Source organism: Rhamphochromis longiceps, linkage group LG13, assembly GCF_057381845.1.
Source record: "Rhamphochromis longiceps isolate RC_006_pf linkage group LG13, R_longiceps_female_GT1.1, whole genome shotgun sequence".
NCBI classification, from domain to species: domain Eukaryota; kingdom Metazoa; phylum Chordata; class Actinopteri; order Cichliformes; family Cichlidae; genus Rhamphochromis; species Rhamphochromis longiceps.
Window position 1 is genome coordinate 29,978,652 of NC_140569.1, and position 23,226 is coordinate 30,001,877.

The following is a 23,226-nucleotide window of genomic DNA, read 5'->3' on the forward strand; positions in this document are numbered from 1 at the left end:
TTTCTCTTTCTCGCTCACACACACACACACACACACACACACACACACACACACACACACACACACACACACACACTCCTCCCTCCCTCCAAGTGCCTCTTGTCCGGCCCCCCTGATCTCTGTGTCCATTGGCTTCCACCGGGTCTATTTCTCATGTCCAGCCCCCTCCCTCCGAGCTCTCTGTCTCTCCCTCCCTCTCTCTCTCTCTAATGACCGTCCATTGGTGTTGTTACTGCGCGTCCCGTCCGTCCCTCCTCCCACTCCCACTCCCACTCGGGTGCCTCGGCCCTGCCCATGTTTTTGTATGTCGGGTGTCTGTCCATCGCCTGACGTTCAAGTTCGCCGGGAACGTCACGTCCGTGCACTTGAACTTGCACGGCTCAGAGGGGGGTGGGGGGTGGAGGGGGGGTTGAGGGGAGGGGTGGCGTGTGTGTGTGGGGGGGAGGGGGGGCTTTTGCCATTTTTTCCATCTCTCTCCCCTTCTCTCTCTCTCTCCATCCACCTCTATCTCACTCTCTCTCTTTTTTCTCTCTGCTCTCCTTTCTCAAAAAAGCCATGACGGCGATCCCGCGATCCATCTTCGCCTCCGCGCCATCTTTATATTATTTCTAATTTATTTTTATTTTTTTTCCTCCCCTTGCCCCTCCGCCTCCTCTTCTCGTGGATGTCAGAGGCGTTGGATGAAGATATTTTTTTTCCTGCCCCACCGGAGTCTCCTCTCTAACCCTGGCTCTCCCCGATGTGATCCGCGCTGAACGCCGCCGCCGCCAGCCACCATGTCTCGCCGCAAGCAAGGCAAACCCCAGCACTTAAGCAAACGGGATTTTTCGCGTAAGTAAAAGATGAGAAAAACAAAATGTCATTTCTGGGTCCCTTTTCACTTCATTCAGCTACGATTTTTCGGGGGGGAGGGGGCGGGAGCGAAGCTGGAACTCCTGGACACCGGACGCACCGCTCGGACCCGCGGTCATCTGGACTTAAACAGCGTGGCGAGAAAGTGCGACACCTCCGTGCGTAAAAGCTGCTCGGAGATCTCTTCCCCCCTCCTCCTCAAAGCCTGTCACAGAGAAAAAGTTTTGCGTGTGTGGGTATAAACCCGCCGCAGCTTCTCGCTTCTGTGGGCTGTTAAATGTACTCGCTGTGGCTCCGGTGCCCCCGCGGTCGCTCCGGTCAGTGGAAGCGCGCAGGGCTGCCGGTAGCAGAGCGCGTCCTCTCCGCGGAGCTTCGTGGAGAACTCACCCCGGAATATCGCTGCCTGCTAGTTCTGCATGCTGCTTGTTCATCTGCTCGCTCTCACATCTCTTCTTTTTTTGGGATTATTTTCAGAAAACCCCCCAAAACAAAAACAAAAAAACTTGGAGGTGGATTTTTGGATCGAGTGGAGGGGGGGGGGGGGGGGGGGGACAAAAATCTCGTGTCTGACAGTCTCTGTATCAGCAACACGGACGACACAGATCGATATTTTTCTTATACTTAAAAAAAATCCTTGTGCCTCTCGTGTAAAAGCTGTTTATTGATGTTTAGTTTAGATGAGAGGCTTTCTTCCTGAAAGTGCAGATCCTCCTGCAGTTCAGAGTTAAAGACAAGAAACAGCAACAGGACGACAGCATAGCCAGCTCGGTCTTTTTGTTCGTCTTTTTTTCTCTCCTTCCACAGAGATAAATGTGGACCAACTTAAAAAAAATAGATTCCCAAGCTATACAGAGCTAAGGTAAGATATGAATGCCAGCCCGTTGGGTTTTTGGAGCTGCAGCGTGTGTGAGGGGGAAAAAACTGACAAAATTGTTTGAACTCCGTGGACACAATCTACTTTTACGCACGGCGTTCTTTTATCGCCGGATCTTTTAATTAATTTCACTTTATCAGAGTTATTTCAGCGTGATATTTTGAGAGAGAGCAGATGAGTGTGCTGAGAAACTGCAGGGCAATTGGCAAAGTGGCGTTTATCACCGCGCCATGTGCCGCACGGTGCGCCGCCTCGCAGCGTTTTCAGCGACGGAAAGTGCCCGCAAACACGAAAACGAGGGAATTTGGGCATCTTTACGCTTCGGTGTTTCGGTATGTTGACTGGCTGTAGCCCGTGTTAGGCTGTTGGAGTGAGACAGAGTGTGTGTTTCTGTATGAGTCTGTGTGTGTGTGTGTGTCCAGTTGGGTGACAGTCACAATGACCGCGTGCCGTCGCTAGGAGGCAGAGTGCGATCAGAAAATCCGGCTCTCGACTTGGACCTGATGAGTTTCACTGCCGCCCCTATCTGCACGGGCTACTATTTGGCGATCTCTTTAGAATAAAGGGAGAGTGTACAAGACATGGGGAAGGAAAGAGGGAGGGGGGGAGAAAACAAGAAAAGCAGGGAGACCCCCCCCCCCCCCCACACACACACACACCACCTCCACCATACATCCCCATCCTGAATTCCTCTTCATCACCTCAAACCTACTTTCTTTTTTATTGTTCTTGTGCATCATTTATTTACACTCAGAATATACATCACCTCTGCAGACTTTTGACCCCTCCCCCCTACCCTTTAGCTCTCACTTGACACACACACACGCTTATTTTATTTTTGCATAAATTTTGTTACTAAAGCAATTCAGATTTTTTGGCCTCAGAAAAAAAACCCAATCAACATCGTGTGGTCAGTTTTCAGTTTTAGCACCTGTGTTTTTAATATCGATTTTTTTCCCTTCTTCTTCTTTAATTTTTATTACATTTCAGTTTTTTATAGAACATCATTTTCATCGCAGCCCCAGTGCTTGCTTTTACACATACAGACCAGCCTGGATTTAAAACGTTAACAGTGGGGTTTTATTGTTTTGTTTATTTTTTCAGTGATGTTTCCTCCTCTAGAATAAACTACATTATCAGTCATTTTCATGTTTTGCCAAGATGGTATTTAAAAAAAAAAAAAATTCTGGGAGGCAGTCAGCCAGCAGTTTAAACATCTACTTTTACAGATCGATGAGAGAGGTGGAACTTTAACGGTGGACTTAGCTGAAATGATTTTCTAATTGATGAAACATTTATAACTTTATTTTTTACAGTTATTCCACCCCCTCCTTTAGGAAATGTGATAGCTTTGTTGTGCATGTTCCGACATGTGGATTTAGACACATAATCCTCCTCTCTGCTCCTCTCTGCCTGTTTATTTCATCTACCTGCACTGCTCTAAAAATAGACACACGGCTCTCATTTAAACACGTTTTGTTGAATTTAGCGTTCATATGCTTTTTGAATCAAATCTTATTTAAGGTCTTTCGCCCTCCTCTCCTCATTCTCTGCTAAACACCCCAGACATCCCCTCTCAAGTTCAACTTTAGAGGTGAGGGGCTTATGCAGCTTCCATTAGATTTTGTTGTTATTGTTGTTTTATCCGGAGAATTTAATGCCCCCTTCTTCTTCTTCTTCCTCCCTCCTCCTCCTGGGAGCTGTTGTGTAACTTGTGTGGCATTGTGTTGACCCAAGTTAAATCAAAGAGAAGTGTGACTGTGTGAGTGTGTGTGTGTGTGTGTGTGGGTGGGGTGGGGGGGGGGGGGGGGGGTGTTGATGGGGCAGCAGCAGCGGCTGCGGTCTTGGTGGAATTTACCATGTTATCTTCATGTCCCAGTTTGCGCACAGATGTCGCGCAGGGTTGCGGCATTCTGATGATATTTCCTTGAGGGGATGTAGTCCACGTTTAGACCCCCCCCCCCCCCCCCCCCACACACACACACACACGCAGGAGCTCTAACCTATCCCTGTTATCAGACAAAATCTGTACCAATCAGCCAGACAGTGAAAATTAAAATCTATTTTTTGATTCTCTGTGGTCTTAAGTTCATTAAAATGTGAAATTGGCGGCTGAGTAAAGAAGGTCAACACGCATCAGGCGGCTAGTGCAGAGTCACACTCTTCACCTTGGACTGGAAGATTTTCTTTAAAAGAGGGACGGTGAATTATGTTCTCCCGTTTCGCCTCCCTAATTCGGCCGACTGCGCCGCTCCTCTCCCTCCTGCTGCAGGACGAGTCTGGCCTCCACAAAAGGCTTCTTAAAAAAAAAAAAAGCAGCGAGGAGTTAATCCGGCCTCGGAGGGGTGAGGAATCGGGTTGAACGGCTCATTTTGGGGCGATTTTCCCGCTGTACAAGAGCCTGGTATCTAAGAACTATAAGTCAGCCACATGTAATCGAGGCCGAGGATTGAGGGAAGAGTTTTATTTCGCCCACACGCATACATGCACACACACGGGCACGCGTGCACACACACACACACACACACACACACAGACGCACTCTCTTCGTGCAGCCTGCCCTCTCTTCCCTTTCCCCGGCACATATGTTGGACATGTTTGTGACAGTTTTCCCTTCTGCTGATTACAGGATCAAACCCTCTACAAACAAGGTTAGGCAAGTCAAACTCGTCCACATCTTTAGTTTTTTTTATTTTATTTTTCTTTCGGTGAATACTGTGTTTAAGCATCATTTTCTAAGCTCTCATTGGCTACCAAATTGTTATCTTGAAGCAATCTGATTGGAGCTTTGCAGCTTTTCAGGATAGAATTTCCCACCATTTATTGTTGTGATCCACACCGGCTCGCGTTGTAATCATTTTCCCTGTATTACATGCTTTTCTATCATTACAAGGCACATTTTCTCACCCCCCTTATTGTGCGTGCTGCATGCCGACCTTTTATTTAGCTTTGTGTCTCTCTAACTGTGATCCACACTGAGAGAGGTTTTGTGGATTCTTCCTTGTCATCAATTCTCACAAAAACAAAAAAACAACTGTATTAATAGGTTCGAATTACAGGAGAGAGAGAAAAGGAAAATATAAACATGTGGTTTTTGCTTTTCTGTTCTGAGTAAGCATCGCCTTCTAATTTCCCTCTTTCCTCCCACCCCTGTCTTCTTCTCTCCCTCTTCCCCTCTGACTCGCCAGCAGCTGAGCCCCTCTCCACGGCTGTTGTCTCGTCGGAGGAGCTGTCGGAGCGCTGCTCGGAGAACTCGGAGGAGAGTGGCAGCCTCAACGGGCACCACCCGGGCTCGAACGTGGGCCGGCTGGCCCGGCTGGGTCATGACGCTCACCCGTCTCTGGAGCAGGACCTGCTGACCTGCGGCCAGTGCCAGGCCACTTTCCCCCTGGCGGACATCTTGCTCTTCATTGAGCACAAGAGGAAGCGATGCCACGGTCCGCCCTGCCTCACTGTGGGCAGGGGGCTGGACAAGCCCCCCTCACCCTCCCCTGGCTTGGCCCTCACTCCTTCGCCTGCAATGGGCTCCCTGCGCAGCCGGAGGCTGGAAGTGGGTGTCCAGGCCACACTGGCAGACGAAGATGATGACCGGTTCTCATCACCCCGGGGCATTTGCCCCAAACAGGAGCCCCTCCCAGGTAACCAGAACTGCTTTCACACCAACCAACACACATCACCTCTTTCTGGATACAAGCACAGCCACCATGTGGCAAGATCATATCCCCAGAGGACCCCTCAGTATCAGCTTAAGTGTGAACAAACCATTCAGATCAGACAGAAGCCAGAAAGTGACCAAGACACAGTCAGAAATGTCACCCGTAGGTGTTCTAACGCGCTCACTGTCGAGATTATTTCCTCAGTGTTTTGGATGCGCTCACTGCTGCAGATGAGCGGATGTGTGTGCTTTCTGCAGCCTGAGCTCTTGCTTTCATTATTTCACATTTTATGTCCAAGGAAGCTTTTTTGTTTGTTTGGGGTTTTTTTTTTTGAGACACACACACACACGTGACAGAAATCTGATTGGCTGTTAGTGGTTAGAAGGGGGTGGAGCGTGTGAGGTGTTTGTGTGTGTGTGTGTGTGTGTGTGTGGGGGGGGCTTTGTGAGACAAACAACACAGGTGTGGCGAGGGTTCACCAGTGTTGACGCCCTGTGGTTTGATTTAGGGCGTCTTTCTCTTCTTTCTTTTCTTTTAAATTTTTTTTTACATGTGTGTGTTTTTATCAACAAAAAGCGTGTGTGCACCCCTTCTACAGTTCCCCTAAAATTCCAGTGTGTGTGTCTGTGTGTTATGGAATGTGAGTGTTTTCCCAGTTTGCCCAGCTTGGCCACAGTGACTGAATCCCACAGGCCAGTTGCAAAGAGCTAAGGGTGACCTTGACTTTGTGGTGCCACTGGTCAGCATTAGTTGTGTGTTTGTGTGTGACTTTGAGTCTGGGGAGTAGCTGCGGCCTCTTTTTGAGTTTGGGTGCAGAGAATCTGTGTGCATGAAATGTGTGTGTGCGTGTGTGTGTTTTTCCCTCTCATGTGGCCCTAGCAGATGTGTCCTGCTCTTGGTGTGGTTTTCACCCCCCTCTTTCCCACCGCCACATCTTACCCGACTAAATGCAGCCCAGCTCTCCATCAGCTTTCATTCTTCTTCTTCTCTGAGTTTACCTCCGTGCCAGACTTCATAGGTAAAACTGGCTATTTTTCCTCCACTTTAGCCGCTCTGCCTCTCTTCCTTTTCCCAGGAATCAAATGAGAGGCGAGCAGAGCGAGGGAGGGGGGGAGAAAAAAAAGTTTTGCTCATGGAGGGAAAGTCGTTTATTTAAAGCGTCTTAACGCCACTAATTATTTGTTGCGGCGCCATTTCTTTCTTTCTTTCTTTTCTCGTGCATTTTAATTAGCAGTAGTTTTTAGTGGCGGGCTGCCTGTACTAAATTAGCTGTTACAGAGAGAGAGAGAGATGACACGGAGCAGCGGAAACGCATTCGCGTTGAAACGCAGCACACTTTGTCGCTTGAACGTAACTCGGGAATCCTAAATGTTGCAGTTTGTTTTTTCCGCTTCAGCGTTTGAGGAAGCAAACGTGATCGAAACCACCAGCTCAAAATTTACAGTGGAGGCGAGGAAACGGGATGGGTTTGACCTTTGACCTTTGTCTCTACGGCTCTAGAAAGACTTTTTTTTCACTTTCTGTAGCGTCTGCATGTTTGATTGCACACTCCCCCCATACACACACTCCCACTCCCACACACACTCAGACGCTCACCAGTTAAACTGGGTTATTAGAGCGATTTACATCATAATACCGGCGTCTGGTGGCTTCAATAGCGTTGTGTGTGGGAACGTCTTGGTAGGAACAGCTGTACGCTCAGAAGGCAGCGTTATATATCTTGTCTGATGTCGATGTCGAGGTGGACGGGAGACCGGCCGAGCATTATTATTAAATGTTGGGAATTTTCGTCTGGAAAAGGAAAACCCCAGCCTTTAAACTGTCCGTCTGCTTTATTTACACCCTGTCCGCTCTCCTTTTCCCCCCTTCCCTTCTCTTCTTTTCTTTTCTCCCAGCCGCTGGATCCACACCAGCACAAACCTCACATGCTGAATTTGCGCAACACATTCAGTCTGATAGCCGATAATCAAAGCCAGCGTTTCCCTCCTCCTCCTCCTCCTCCTCCTCTTTCTCTTTCTCTTATCCCTCCCATCCCGACCAAACCCATAGCTTTCATCGTAATTGACCTCAAACTGTCACGGTGGAGTAAATATGTGAAAGAAAAAGTAATAATCTGCTGGAATTTCAGCCGAGATTATTGCCATCCAAAAACAATGACACACACACACACAAGCAAAGCAAGGTGAGGGCTGCTGCTTCCTCCTTGCTGTGTATGAGGCCTCTGCTCCCACAGATAGGCCTTAAAACAGAAATGCAATTAATGCCATTAAAAAAATCTACACACTTGTAGACACATGCTTTGTCATTAATCTCAGTATTTTCAGTCTAACAGAATTTCTACTGGGGTTTAGTTTTTGCCTCATTATTACTCTGTTCATTTAAATCAGATAAAATAGGACCATACCATCTTCATTTTTCCTTCCCTTCCCCCCTTTTTTGTTGTTGTTGCTCCGTCTCCATCTGCTTTCTTTTAGAAACAACCAAATATGTTTCATCTCACATTGGAGGAATTATTTTACAGCACCCCCTCCTCCCTTTTTTTAATCGCTGCATACTTTTTCCTGCATGTATCTTCTCATGTATATAATGATGCTCCGACTGCTTGTTGTAAAATATGTCTGTGGTCAGAGAAGCACAGAGTGGCTGTGAGGCTCAGAGGAACACAAAGCGTCCGACTTGTGCCGGAACGCTGCTATTTACATATCAAACAGCCCCGACCGAGTAGAGCTGACACACACCTGTGTGCGTGTGTGTGTGTGTGTGTGTGAGAGAGAGTGAGGACTGTACAGGCAAAATGCCGATCGGTGATGCAAAAAAGCCAGCGTAAACGCTCACCCACCCACCCACCCACACACACACACACACACACACACACACACACACACACACACACACACACACACACACACACACACACACACACACACACACATTTAGTGCTCTCTCTCTCTCTTTCTCTTGCCCATTTATTCTATTAATCCCTGACTGAGATGAAAATTCTGATTATAATCCCTGAGGCATCCCTCATTCAGAAACAGCATCGCTAATGTCTCAAAAGAGTGGGGCTTCCGCGTGTGTGCGTGTGTGTATTTGCGTGTGAATGGCTGCGTCTTCATCTTTGCTCCTTTTACTCAAATTGAAAAAAAAAAAAGAGGCTTGAAAATTGAAATTTTAGCATCAATTCTTCGTGGATTACTTCGACGGCTAATGCATTTTTTCCCCGCGCTGTCCTGATTTGTCAGTTGATTTCTCGTAATTAGCACAAAGGGCTGAAAACCAGTCCTAATATTTGTGTTAATGAGCTCAAATTGATACACGGCCAGTGCGGAGAATTGCTCGTCTTTACTGACCAGTGATTTCACTGAGAATTATTGGCTGATAAGCTGAATTAGCTTATCAATATTAGCTCATTAACCCAGATATTATCGCCGCTTGGACATGATGATAAATCGCTACATTTCTTGAGACAAATTTATCATTCCCATTTTTTTCCCTTCCTTCCTTCCTTCCTTCCTTCCAAAAAAAAAAAAAAAAAAGGCAAATGCAGCTCTTCATGCTAGTCAACCCACTGAGGAGCCATCCTGGCTCAAAGCCTCGTAACATGAGCATTGTTAGTCTATGATCTACTGATTAGCAATTAGCTTATCATCACCGGCTAATGCTGCCCACCTCAATACACATTAGTGCATTTTTAACACCCATTCATTGCCTGGCTTGGTGTCAGATCGCTCGCTCTCCATCTCACGTCTGTCCTCGTCCTCTCTTTTTTTTCTGTTTTGGCTCTGGTGTCTCTCTATCTTTTTCTTTCGTTCTCTCTTGATCTCGCTGCAACATTAGCAGTCAATGCAAATCCAAGACAGCCAATTGATACTGAATCAATTACAGTACGTTCGGTGTATGTGTGTGCGTGTGCGGCCATGTGTGTTGTGCTGTGGCGCATCCCAGCGAGCCTACAAAGAGATTTCACACGCTGGCTGCCATCACTAATCTATTGTTGCTGCCCCCTCCCTCTGTTTATGTCCATCTTTCTTTCATTCTTTCCCTTCACTGCGTTTTGTTTAGCGGCCTCGAGTGCAGCGTTTGAACAGTGGGAATGTGGCTTTTGTCTTGAAGGAAGCCTGCCGAACGCAAATGCTGCCGGTGTGTGCGAGGAAACATCAGCAGCAGGGTAGAGCATGCTGCACACTGAGATGAGTGGGAAAAGTTCATAATCCTTCAGAGAGGCCTTAATGTTTTCTATTTGATGCTCACAAAAAAAATTCATGATTAAGTAACTGAAGCTCTGCATATGGACAACAGCAAAGGAAAAAAAAGCCTTTTGGTGCTGAGTGTTAAAGAGTAGCAATAAAACAAAGACAAGCCTGTTGATTCGCCCTTTATCCTGTTTTATAATGCTCATAGTTTTTTTACATAAGTCACAGCGCTGAACAAAAACGTAGCCTGCATTTTCATTTAGAGAGCCACTCTAGTTATCTTGAACTTCTGCAAAGCTGGATGGTGACACAGCAAAAGCACGATGTGTCCTGACGTTTGTAACCCTCGCTGCCTCTACGTCATGCACATTATATGTAGTGGAGAGTTCCAAGATGGTAGGAGAAGTAGAACTTTTTTAAAGGTTTATTTTGGGCAAACCTTCCAAGCAGTCTTTATCAGATCTGACTGCTGATTGTACACGTGCAGTTTGTGAGTCCTTCAGACGACTGAAATGACAGTAAATCTACGTAATCCTAGAAAAGAGGGGGGGCCCTTGCAGCGAGTGTTGCTTCTAGAAGAATTTCCCCTCATCCTTCAAACCCGGTTGCTGCGGTTTGTGAGGCTGACTCGTGAGGTAACCCTGATGACATCACAGAAACATCAGCCGGGTTACTTGTGACTCCCCTAGGGGACATTAAACAGCTGATTTCTTGACTGAAGTAGGACTAACAAAGGAAAGTAAAGTGACATTCCAGCAAAGACTCTTTGAAACACTGGACGCATATTAGGCTGACCTCGGCTGCTGTGACCTTTGATCTGTTGAGCTTCTTTGTCACCGTCAGATTCACTTTGTTATAGTGCTTCTTAGAAGATGGCAGCGTTTCAATGAAATGCAAAGCAGATGTATTATTGTTGCAAAGGCGTGCAGGCTTCTACTATTTATGCAAAACATTTTGCAAAAGTAGCTGGAGCCTTTTCCTCCAAATCATCGCCCGGTTGGGCAGGAAGCGTCCGTTTCAATTTGCACATGTTACACTGTTTACATTTACGGTGGTTTTGGAGTAAGTAGACGAGTAGAGAGCGTGTGCACATGTGCTGAGTATGCCTCTGCACACGGATCATGGCATAATCAATGTAGAATAAAAAGTGCTCATTATATTAATAACAAATAGATTAAAATCACACAATAGAATCCTTAATGTGGCGTTCTTTCTTTCATACTTTTGTCAGGTGCTTGCTCACAGGGATCATTGGGAATCTCGCTCTGATGTCGCCTAGTTTTTACTTTAATTAACCTCTTCACATCCGCCAGGTGAACCACTTGTTTAGGGTCAGGGATAAAATGCATCTCAGCTTCATGCAAAACAGGTATTTCATGCTACTTCTCTTGTACGATTTCCTTTTGAGTATGTCTGATATTATACAAAAGGCTAGACGTGAACCTGAACCTAGGCCTGAACAGGTTGCTGGTGACCTCGTGAATGTTAGGGGGGTAGAAAGTGCCTGCTGTTGTGAATTGAATTGACTTGAATTAATCAGAAGAAGAGCATGAACTGTCTATGAAGTGGGAAATTACATAAGGTGCAATGGGAAGATCAAAACATGGAAGCCTCTTTTTTTTTGTTTATTTTTTACAGTGCAAATCAGCTTTGTCAGCTCTGTGGGAAATGACTTAAAATGGATACAAGAGCCGTTTTTTATTTACAGCATTGTCTGCTGAGTCTTCCTGGGACAAAAAACCCTGCTTCCACAGGAAGTGATGAGTTTTATATGTGCAGTGGGTTTGGACTAAATATAAAAAGAACAGGGCATGGACAGCAATCACCACCGCCACCAAGAGACAACAACAACATCAAAGGGTGAAAAAAAGAAGAAAAATCAGAGGGAAAGACGTCACGCTGCCCACACACTTTGACTGACAGCTGATCCCTGGGAAGTGCGGCGCAGACACTCTGCCGCAGCGACGTCGGCCAAACACAGCGACAGATCAGTTGAAACAAAAAGACCCCGTCCCCCACCACCTCCAGATGATCATGGCCGGCAAAACCCCGTTCCAAAACAATGACAGCGGCAGGCGTGATGAGAAAAGAAAAAGCAGTTTGCTGTATTTACAGCGGTGACAGCGTGTCCGCGACGTCCGTGACGTCAAAGCCCACTACTGTACGCGCTCTGTGATGGAGGATTGTTTATTGATCTGGCTCTTTGTGTTTATGCGAATGATTCGACATCCATGCTGCATTTACTTCTTCGTGGTGAGAGGGAAAGCTGCTGTTTTTGGCTCACTCGCTGCTCGCTCTGTGTGTGTGTGTGTGTGTTTATTCCACATGCACTCGGCTCGGTCTGCTCGGGGGGTGCACATGTAACGCAGCTCTCTTATTATGTTGAAGCCAGTTGAAGGGCTGTTCATAAAACTGTTTATACACTACAAAGCTTATTTATATAGGCCACTGGATTACAGCCTGGCTCTAAACACCACACACACAGATACACGTACACACGCATGCATATATTCACATGTACATGCAGATGTACCTGTCATTACAACAGGCCTGCATGACTGTGGCACAAGTGTGTGTGTGAACTGGCAGTGTGGATGCAGGACATCCCTTTGTGAAGTGTGCCAGAGCTGACAATGCATGTGTGTGTGTGTGTGTGCATATGTGTGGAGGAGCCTGGCTCCTCGCTCTGGTTTTATGTTCCCCGCTTGGCTGAACTGCTACTACAACTGCAGCAGAGGGCCGTGCACACACACCACACACCCTATGACTGTGTGTGTGTTTACTGTACACGCACAGCTCTGTATGAGTGGGTCTAATCTTTTATTTTGGCATTACGTGCATCAGTCTGTTTCTTTCTGTCATTCCCGCCACCTTTTCCCCTCCACTTTCTGTCCTTCGTCAGCAAATTGAAAGCATTTCGTAGTGCCAAATAAAGTCCTCTTCAAAGTAGGATAACGCATGTCGTTCCATTTTTTGTTTAACACGTTTGACTCTCGGCAACAGAGTAGACAACCTTAAACTGCCTGACTCCTGCAGTCTAAAATCACCAGAAATACAAGAAGCCCGAAACGCTCCCTCATCCACTTCCAGCAGGTATGAGCCTCGCTCTTTTAGTTTGCAAAGCCAGTATCATAGTAACCAGACATGCTGATCAGCATTTTCAGCCGCAAATGTGAATTCTTGTAGGCAAAAATAATGTGAGAGATGTGGGGTTTTTTTTTTGCTAATTTCTAACATTTTACAAACCAAACAGCTATTTTATTGATCGGTATTGATGAACAATTAATAAAAGATAATAAAAACTTACTCCTAAAATGCTTTGTCACAAATTCTGAAACAGATTTGACTCTTTATCCACGAATGGCAAAATTCTGGAAAAATTATATTGTTATCAGGTTTGATGATGCCCCCTACTCTTCTCATGAGCGACAGTGCTAACAAGTAGCAGAACTGTGTATCATCTTTTCTTCTTCTTCTTTTTCCAGAACCACTGAGTTGTTAAAAACCAAATGGCATATTGTTACGCTCAACAGTTCCAGTAGTTGCTGTCCTCAACTAAATGGTATCGTGGCATATAGTCGAATTTTGGCTACGTTTCTGAATCCTTTACATTACGTAATAGTTCTGTATAAGACAGCGTTGTTGGATCATAATCCAGGAAAACACCTGATCCCACGGTTTCTGGCAGTATTTGCTCTTTTAATATTGATTATTTGAAAGAAGAAAAACATGACTGTTGGTGTGGAATTACAAAAAAAGAATTGTAATACATTTCAGATGCATTTGGTATCGTTTAAAAACCTGTAATTGAATATTTCCATTCATGAGTTAAAAAAACCATCACATTGCCACAGAAAATTATTTTCATGTGATATGTCAGGTAACAAACAAACCTGTAATTTTTCTTGTTCCATCTTGAGATGCTGAGGAACACGCCGCTTAATAATACTTTAAAAAAAATCACACACATAAACGCACAAACAGCACATATGGGGAACTCCCCCATCGCTGTCACCAACACACCCAGGACCAGCAGCAGCGGCGGCGGCGGCGGCACTGACTTTTCCTGATAATTTGCGGAGGCTCATTTGAATTTTAAGCACTACTTTAATCTTCAAAGCTCAAATGGCTTTATGAATATGCATGCAGTGGGCAGACTTTAGTTCATTACCTAGTTGTAAATTCTAATGACCATTAGGTCCTCACAGTAATTGCCAATTGTTTTGCATTTTTGATTGGCCTATTACCATGCACATTCGTGGCGCACATCAGCCACGCTTGTCAGAGCTGGCATGTCAACGGGTGTTTGTGTGTGCGTGTGTATGTTCTCATTCGTGCCTTGCTTTCGAGATATGTGGGTGTGTGTTTGTGTGAGCTGGGTGTGTTTGTTAGGCTGATATAAATGAAAGTAACATTTTTTTTTATTGTGTGAAGATTGAGAGGCGAGCCAGAGATTGGACATATTTAATTTACATGATGTCTCGTCTGTTCCCTCATTACACTGCTCGTCTCACACACACACACACACACACACACACACACACACACACACACACACACACACACACACACACACACACACACACACACACACACACACACAAATTTACAAAGCACACCCAATGCAAACCATCTGGCTCGCTCCTGTACGTGTCGGTCCTGACATGGTAAAATGATTTCTCAATGCTCATCTCTCTTTCGCTCTCTCGTTCTGTCAGCCTATTCATTTTTAGCGCCCTCCCCTTCTTACTGCTTTCTGTTTCTCCTTGAACAAACAGATGTCAGATACCTCTCTTTTCTCTCTCTCTCTCTCCTCGTCCCTCCCCAGCTCCATCTAAGGCTGCCATTTTGGAGACAGCGATTCGTCTTGCTAAGTGAGTTTCTCTGTAAACATCGGTGAAAACTCTTTAAAAAAAAAGAGACGGAAAGAAAATGAATTCCATTGTTCTGCACTCAGCAGAAAAACGTGCACACACAAAATGCAAGCACCTGTACGCACGCCTTCAAAAAGAAACTCATTCTGAAAAAGGCTCCTGTGAGAGGAAGACAAAAGGGGGGGAAAGTCGATGAAATAAAGCCATTTTTTTAAAATCAAATAACGAGGCTGGACAATTAAGAAAGTGAGAACAGCAACCAAGAAGAACTAACGCGAGGGCGCTAAGCTTCATGTTTTCTTCTCCGCTTCCCTTTGTTGCTTTTCCTCCTCTCATCTTTTTAGCCTCTCTCTCAGCCTCACACACAAACACACCTCGTTTTCCTCATGTCTTCCCAGTTTGTGTACAAGTGCTGTGAGGGAGATATGTGAACCTACATAGCGATGAAAAGGAATTCTTAATTGCCCAGAAATGAGCAATGTTACAAACGGTGGTGTAATGGACGCAGTCGAGTGGAAGGTGTGTGTTTGTGTGTGTGTTTCGAGGGGTTGTCTCTGGTAGGACTCACGAGGCCTGTTTCCTGAGGTCTCTTTTAGCCCGTTGCAAATACACACACACACACACACACACACACACACACACACACACACACACACACACACACACACACACACACACACACACACACACACACTATATATATATATACCTCTGGCTGCTGTTACTCACTTCAAAGTTGTTAATATTCAGCTGGGAAACTGTATCCAGAACACAGCTAAATTATTAAGCGTATGAACTTTTTAGGCAGTAAGATGAACTGATGGGCCACATCTATGAGATCCTCCTCTTCTTCATGTGTGTGTGTGTGTATACATGCCCTCTCCTTCTGCCCGATGCTTGGTCTTTGGCCAAGGGCATGCATAATTGATCCTGTGCCCGCTATCATTTTCTTGATGTAATTGCCCCAGCAAGATATGATGAAATCTAATGGATAATTTATCCCCCCCAAAAAACAGATAAAGAACCATTAAAATCTAGTTCTTAGACTTTTTTTTTTGTCTCGGTGTGCGCGGGTGTTTAGCAGTACACTTGTTTGCTGTGTGTGTGTGTGTGTGTGTGGTCAGTGTGGAAACAGTCGCTGCTTTCCAAACACTTTTCAGTGCAGTGGCAGTCATTATTGTCCAGATGTTTAATAAAACTGTTTAAGAACACAAAGTTTTAAGGTGGACGTAAAGAAGAACAAAAAGTAACTCATTTCTTTTTTTCTCCTGTGAAGGTGGGAACGTTTTTTAAATCATAAAAATCTTCGAGAGTCCTTAAGATTTCCCAGCCTGCAGCAGAATCACACAATCATTTAACTTCCGCTATGATGACAAAATTGCCCTCCAAATTACATCGGGCGTCACATCAGCTGCACTTAACACTTGCTAATGCTCACCTCCGCCAAATAAAAATAAAGTGGGCTTAAAAATGAAGACGTCTTTCTAAATGTAAAAAAAAAAAATGAAGAGGTGTGAAAGTAGTTCCTTGAGCTCCTGCCCCTGCAAAAAATTCATGTGTTTTAAACGTTTTCACCTGCTTTTGATGAACTACTCTCCCTGCTTTTCACTTTCTTTGTCAGTCTTCACCCTTTTTTCTTCACTTTTTCTTCTCCCGTGCTGCAGTTTTCCACAGGAATACAGATGTGTTTCAACACGCTCAGGACTGTAGCTGACACTGCTGATCTCTCTCTCTCTCTCACTCGCACACACACACACACACACACACACACACACACACACACACACACACACACACACACACACACACACACACACACACACACACACACACTCAGACACACAGGTACAGTCTGTCTCCTTTAAATTAATGGAAGCTAACTCGTCTTTTGGCCTTTGTGTAATTTCCGTCCTTATTTTTTTGGTTTCTAGCTTGTTGAAAACCGTCTGTTCAAAGGTACTCTCCACTGCATAGGTGTGTGTGCGTGCGTGTGTGTCTGTGTGTACATGCAACACACCCCGAGCGCCGTCTGCCGACAGACAGACAAGACAAAGGGACACACAAACACACACACACACTGTTTATCTTTGCTGTTCGAGGGAAACGCAGGCCCCAATCTGCAATGCTGGGAGAGGTGTTGAGAGAAATGAGGGGAGGGAATGGGTGTGAGGGGGCAGAAAGACAGAAACATGGGGGCTATGAGGAGGAGAGGGCATAGGGGTAGAACGCCCTAGGGGGACAGGGGATGTGAGGGGGAGAAAAAGAGAGAGAAAGACGCAGGGGAGCGAGGTAGAGAAGACTGGGTCCTGGTGGCGACTGTCCATTAACAGATGAACTTGGCCGACGTCCAACTGTTTGATGAGACTGGTGTCATAAGGCTGTGTGTGTGTGTGTGTGTGTGTGTGTGCTGGGGGGGGGGGGCTTCACATGCACACGCACACGTGATTACACACACCGTCTTTCCTTGCTCCTGCTCTGCATATTAACCCTCTCCTGGTGTTCAATGTAAGCTCTCATTCTCATTTTTATCTACCTGCACACACAGCCTTTGGTATCTCTCTCTCTCTGTCACACACACACACACACACACACACATGCGTGTGCGCTCATAATTCAGCAGGACTAGTTCAGACCGGTTTGCTGGCATGGAAACCGTGCCATGCAGGGTTAAAGAAGGAAAGCAGAAAAGTGAAAAATAAAAAAAATAAAACAATTAAAACAACAACAACAAAAAAGTTCAAACAGGCAGAGAAATTTACAGCAGAATTTCCACTAATGCCCCTGACCTGCCGAGCCCTTCACTTCAAGAGACAGAAAGACTGAAAACAAGGAAAACCGCGCATAGAGTTAGACAGATGGGACAGATGCAGGCAAGGCAAAGGGAAAGCAGGAGGAAGTAAAATATACAGTTTTAACCTCCGTGGAACTGTTGCTTGTGTAACTGAGCGCGAGTTGACAGTGCAGGAGCACGCAGATATTTACAGCAACAGCCGGGGTCAGGAGGATCAGCAGGAAGGAGGGAGGGTTACGCACTGTGTGTGAATTCACACTGCTGCTGCTGCTGCCCAGCAGGTTCAGTGGGTTTGATGCCTTGCTTAAGGGCACGTTCACGTCAGTTGGCTGTCTGGTTGCAATATAGGAAGTAAGAGGAGAGCTTTTAGCTGTAACTGTCATGGGGGTTGTTGTTTGTTTTAAGATGCATTTACTTTATCCTGTGCTTCTTTACTTCTTCTTACTGTATTGCTCTGGGAATATTTGCAGCACTCTTGTTTTTTTGGGATCAGGTGACAGGTGTTTGATACTGTCGATTTTTCTTCTAAAAATGGCTGCGTTAGGAATGTTGACTCTTCTAGACTCTGCCCTCTACTTGGATGTGCTTTGCTGTGTTTTTCTGCCAGTATAATAAAGTACGGCATGTTCACCTCAACCCATCACTAACAAGGATCAGAGGTGACGGGAGTAGCTGAGTTGCGTTACTGTAAAATGGTTGTTGACATAAAGAAAAGAAGCTTTTTATAGTCAGCAGGTCAAGCACGTGTAGAAGTTCCTCATGAAGCGTTATTAAAAAGAGAACTTAATATCTTATATCATTTGCTCCTCTTTCACACATCCACAGAATTCTGCAAGGCTGTTTGTATGTTTAAAGGCAATTTTCCTTTGCTGCATGTTCAGCTGGAGAAACATGGTTGATACACGACAGGTATGATATGTAGGAGCGTGCAGGAGCTCAACCTCACATAGTTGTGTAGAAAGATGCCGTGCTCTGGTGAAATGCTTGCTGTAAATATGTACGTCTGGAGAGACACAAATCATTGGTCCTCATGAGAGTTTTAAAAGCCATGACCAAGAAATCTTTATGATTTTTATTTTGTATAGATATGGAGTCATGTTTCTGACAGGGCTGTCACATGATTGTGTCATTTATCATTGGTTGGTGGAGCTATACTGTGTGTATGATTTCATGTCCGACATATGATAGGCCAGGTGGTATGTGGAATCTATGTGTGCTCTTACCTTCAGTGCAGCTGTAAACTGGACCCCATGACTTTACACATATACTGAAATACATGCTGAGAATGCTGCAGCGTCTTTTACAGCAAGCTGTCCTGCAGGCACACTATACATTATTTCTTGAATGAACAGTAACCGTTTCAGATAAGAGATTAGTGTTGCAGAAAATTGTTAACCTGGTGAATTGCGATGCAAAGTTTCCACATTCTGCTCCTGACCATGTGTTCACCTTTGATTTTGTCAGGTAAAAAGAGCGCCACTTTCATGACACAGAAACTCTGACTTTAAGGTTGACATAGTTCGCTAAGCCATTAATCTCATTTTGTAGTACACCCCTCAGGTGTCTCCACATCTTAGCTTGTACACATTAAACGCATTAGCATCCTCTGTTGGCAAACACTGCCAAGAGAGGAAGTGCCCAGCTATGAAAAGCCGCTTTGTTTCTTTGGTTCTCAAGAGTTGTTGCAGAAGTCTGTTCTTGTGAGCATTTAATTTGTTGCCTTTTTGAATTGGTGGCTGAGCTGCAGTCACAGTACCCCCACCTCTATACACCTCCCTGCCAATGATGCACATTGGAATTTTCAGCTTTAATCCATCACAAGTAAATTCTTTCTCACAAAAAAAGTACACTTCTTAAATCCTTCCAATTATACCCTTAAATGCTATTTTGACAAAAACACCTGAGTGGGGCTTTTCTCATGGGTTTTTAATATCGCCGTGTTGGAAGTGTGGCTAAGATCAGTGACCACTGCTGCAAATCCAGAATAAGCAGGCCATCGTGCCCTTACACACACACACACACACACACACACACACACACACACACACACACACACACACACACACACACACACACACACACACACACACACACACACACCCTCGGGCTTGGAAGTGGTGTTACTCACTGGTCCTACCTTTGGCTATATCACTCCTCAGCCCCCCTCCCTCCTGCAGGCTGTTTATGGCAGCTTTTGCTGCATTAGAAATGAGAGCTGTTTGGCTTGGAGCTACCATATCGGCCACCTTCTTTTCTCCCTGTGCTCTAATCTTATGTAAACACAGAAATCAGCTCCAAGCTCACTCTGGCAGATGCAGGCCAGCAGTGATGTCCCACTGTGATATATCCCTCTAAAGCCTGGATTAAAAGTTTGGAGGCAGGGAGCATTTAAGGGAGGAAAGTTTATATAGGAGCTATTTTTTTTCTGGGTGGGATGCTATCATCTCTTTATTTATGCATGACTAAACAAAAGGAAAGACGGAACTAAGGTCAGAAGTCAGTTGGATTGTATTCTGACTTCCAAAGAGAAGGAAGCAGTAATTGTTCAAGAGAAATAAAATCTTGCTCTTTACACGTTACAAAGCAAATTAGAAAGCCAAAACTACTATTTTACTAATAGGAGGGTGGTGGGACTACGCTTTTAAGTGTCTGGCCTGCCAGAAATCAACAAGGAGATATAGAAGTGAAGGAGGGGGACGAGCGCTCCCAAAAGAGGGACAAAGATAAAGCGGAAGGAGATGGAAAGAAAAAGATATCAACACCACGCTGCAAGAAACATGTTGTAGTGTGACCCGTGTCCAGCTCTGTGAATGCATAAAAGCATCTGTCTTCAAAGATGCATTTTAGGTACGTGCATGCGCACGGATGTGTGTTTGTGTGCGTCGGCGCCTGTCTGTGTGTATCTGTGTCCGTGAATGATCTATGGTTTGTGTTTAGCGTGCCATATTTCGGCCCGGCCTGCCATCAGTGGCGTATGAATGATAAATTGCAGATGTCCATCGGATTCACCCGAGCACCTGTGGTCCTTCTCTCCCCCGGCCGCATGGCAGGAAAGCAGAAATAATAAATAAATAAGTAAAGTGAGAGATAAACAAAAAGGCCTTTCAGGGATGCAGAGTTCTTTTTTTTGTCTCCAGGGCTTGTTCAGGATACAACCTTATTTTTTTATGTATAAACAGAAAATGAAATAAGTTTCTTTTCTTTAACCACCTTTCTGTTGTCCACTTTTGACCCAAGTTGAGTCTCTGCTTTTGTGAGTCTGCACAGATAAGCAGTCAGGGAAGATTTTTGTTGGCAGCCTTGTTTTGAGAGGCCTTTCACCATTGACATGAAAGTCCAGCTAATTTACAGCGCTGGTTCATCCGATTGTTTTCTGTATTTATAATGTTCTCTCTGTCTTCCTTCTCTCTCCCCAACCGGTTGCAGCAGATGGCCCCGCCCCTCCCTGAGCCTGGTTCTGCCAGTTTCTTCCTGTTAAAATGGAGTTTTTCCTTCCCACTGTCACCAAAGTGCTTGCTCATAGGGGGTCATATGATTGTTGGGTTTTTCTCTGTATGTACTATTGCAGGGTCTACCGTACAATATAAAGTGCCTCGAGGTGACTGTTGTTGTGGTTTTTGCGCTGTATAAATAAAATTGAATTCAATTGACATATGAAGTTAAAATGAAATACTTAATGTTTCATCTGACTTTATACCAACCTAGAACGGTTTGAGAAGCTAGGCCCAACATGCTTTTTGGACATTTTCATTTGTTGCACGTTGCTTTTGTGCTCAAACATCCATCTATTACTTGACTAATAATTTTAGCTCAATGCTATAAAAGCAGATTTATTTCCAGTGGCCCTGAGAGATCAAACGAATTGCAACTTAAGAAAATACCAGCAAAAAGAAAAACGCTGCAAAAGCACGCAAAGAGCAACAGAAGTAGAATAAAATGTTTATATGAAGGCTCAGCAAAGATTAGAGGAGTGAATTAAGTGTAGCGGTAAGCAGACAGAGTTGTTAATGGAGGTTAAGAGAGCGTGGTTTCTTGATATATAAGAGCTGATTTGGATGGGAAAGCGGTGCACATGGTAGAGCGGTGAGGAGTGTGTGCAGGGTTTTTTTGTGTGCTGTTTTTGGGTCGCACTCTAATTAATTTGTGATAGAGTCTGCGTCATCATCCAGGACGTCCAACCCGGCTTTCCTCCCTAAAACTGAAGTGTGTCAGATCTTTGCTCACACTTTTTCCCACCTGCTTCTCCTGCACCACCACTGTGAGACATCTGCTGCTTGAGTGTGTTTTTTGGCGTTAACATGTGTACTTATTAAAGTGCAGTGTAGAGTAGTCTGATGTGCTTTGTTTCCACCTGTTTAAGTCTCTGATGTTGCACACGACTGCGCTGTTTTTTTGCCCCTGAAAGGCTCGAGAAGCATCGCGAGCCGTCCTCTTCCCTCTCCACTTTCTCCTTTGCTTCTTCCTCCAGTCTTCCTCTAAGTCGCTCGCCCCACTCGCCCTCACTCTCTCCCCCTGCTGTGTTTGTGTTTTCTCGGCCTGCTTGTCTCAGTAACAGTAAATACCCTTGCTACCTGACACAGATCCACCTTTCTACTTGACCGCGCACACAGAGAAGGGCAGCTGTGTGCGCGTGTGTCAGTGAAAAAGTGTATTCTCCAGTGACCCTCTGCCCTCTAGTGAACGGGGACTGAGTTAACACACATAAGCACACACACACACCTACACACATGCACGCACCCCCCCCCCCCCAGGCAGCCCCCTTCTCTGAGATAAAACACAGGTTTAATCTTTGACACTGTGTCCAAACTGGCCTCTTTGCAGGTGAGGGGAACCTCCTGGGGAACGTGTGTGTGTGTGTGTGTGTGTGAGAAGCTGTTAGTTTCGGTGTGACCTAAATGTGGAGGACAATAGCCTGGAGGCTATGTGTGTGTTTGAGTGAACATACCGTGCAGTATGTGTTGTCTTTTTTGTTGCCTCTGTGTGTTTCTGTGTTCCTGTTTCTTTTTTCTTTTTTCTGCTTTCTTCTCCATCTGCCTTCTCACTTTTTGAAGTCGATGATGCAACTATGTCAGATATTGGTTTTAATAAAATAGACAGTGTTGGCGAGTCAGTCAGTCAAGCCCGTTGTGCTCGAATCAGTACACAGTGGGCCTGTGAAAATAAACATGGTTTGTGGGGCTTCCTGTTAATTCCAGAATTTCATCTAAAATCCTTCTCCTCACATACAAGGTCTTGAACGATCAGGCCCCATCTTATCTTAAAGACACGTCCCAGACTGCTGGCTCACTTACATAAGGTATTTAAAAGTACAGTGGGAGACTTTCAGGCCCCTTCTCTATGGAACCAGCTCCCAGTTTGGATTCAGAGACAGAGGCTCTACTTTCAAGATGAGACTTAGAACTTTCCTTTTTTAAAAGCTTGTAATTAGTGTTGGATCAGGTGACCCTGGAGCTCTCCATGATGCACTGAGTGTTTCTTCTTCTCTGAGCCTGGTTCTGCTGGAGGTTTCTTCCTTTTAACGGGGAGTTTTTCCTTCCCACTATTGCCAAACACTTGCTCATGGGGAGGAGGGTCATCTGATTGTTGGGGCTTCTTTCTAATACTGTTGGATTTAATCTTACAATATAAAGTGCCTATTCACAAAACTAAAAATACTTTCTCATTTGTCTCTCATGGCGTAGCACCTGCAAACACTCTAGTTTTATGTTTTCTGGTATGAAATGCCCTTCGAGCATGTGGAAATTACACCAAATAATAGTGTGGGTACAAATTTTTAGCCAGCAGCTGCTTTAATATAGCCGTTTCTTAGCAGGCATCTTCAGGAAGCCTTGTTCACGCATTATTTTTGTCCTCAAATATGAATTTGCAGTTTATTAGTACAAGCCTGTCACAGTGTGTAACAATGGTCCCCCTGCCATCCAAACATGAGCCTCTGCTTCATATAGTAGCACAGGGCAGCTCGCTGCTGTTGGTCAGGACAGAATAC

The 23,226-nt window shown here is 45.1% G+C and overlaps 1 protein-coding gene across 2 annotated transcripts in view; it reads left to right on the top strand.

Annotated features, from left to right (window-relative positions):
* Positions 1-528: 528 nt before the first annotated feature.
* bcl11aa (BCL11 transcription factor A a) overlaps positions 529-23,226 on the top strand; it is a 54,080-nt gene continuing 31,382 nt past the window's right edge. The window contains exons 1-2 of one of the 2 annotated variants that reach the window (XM_085428969.1): positions 529-831; positions 4,915-5,364. In XM_085428969.1, the coding sequence (XP_085285095.1) occupies positions 777-831; positions 4,915-5,364 (505 nt within the window). In that variant the 5' untranslated portion in view covers positions 529-776. The remainder of the gene's footprint in view (positions 832-4,914; positions 5,365-23,226) is intronic. The other variant, XM_085428970.1, reaches the window with a different exon arrangement.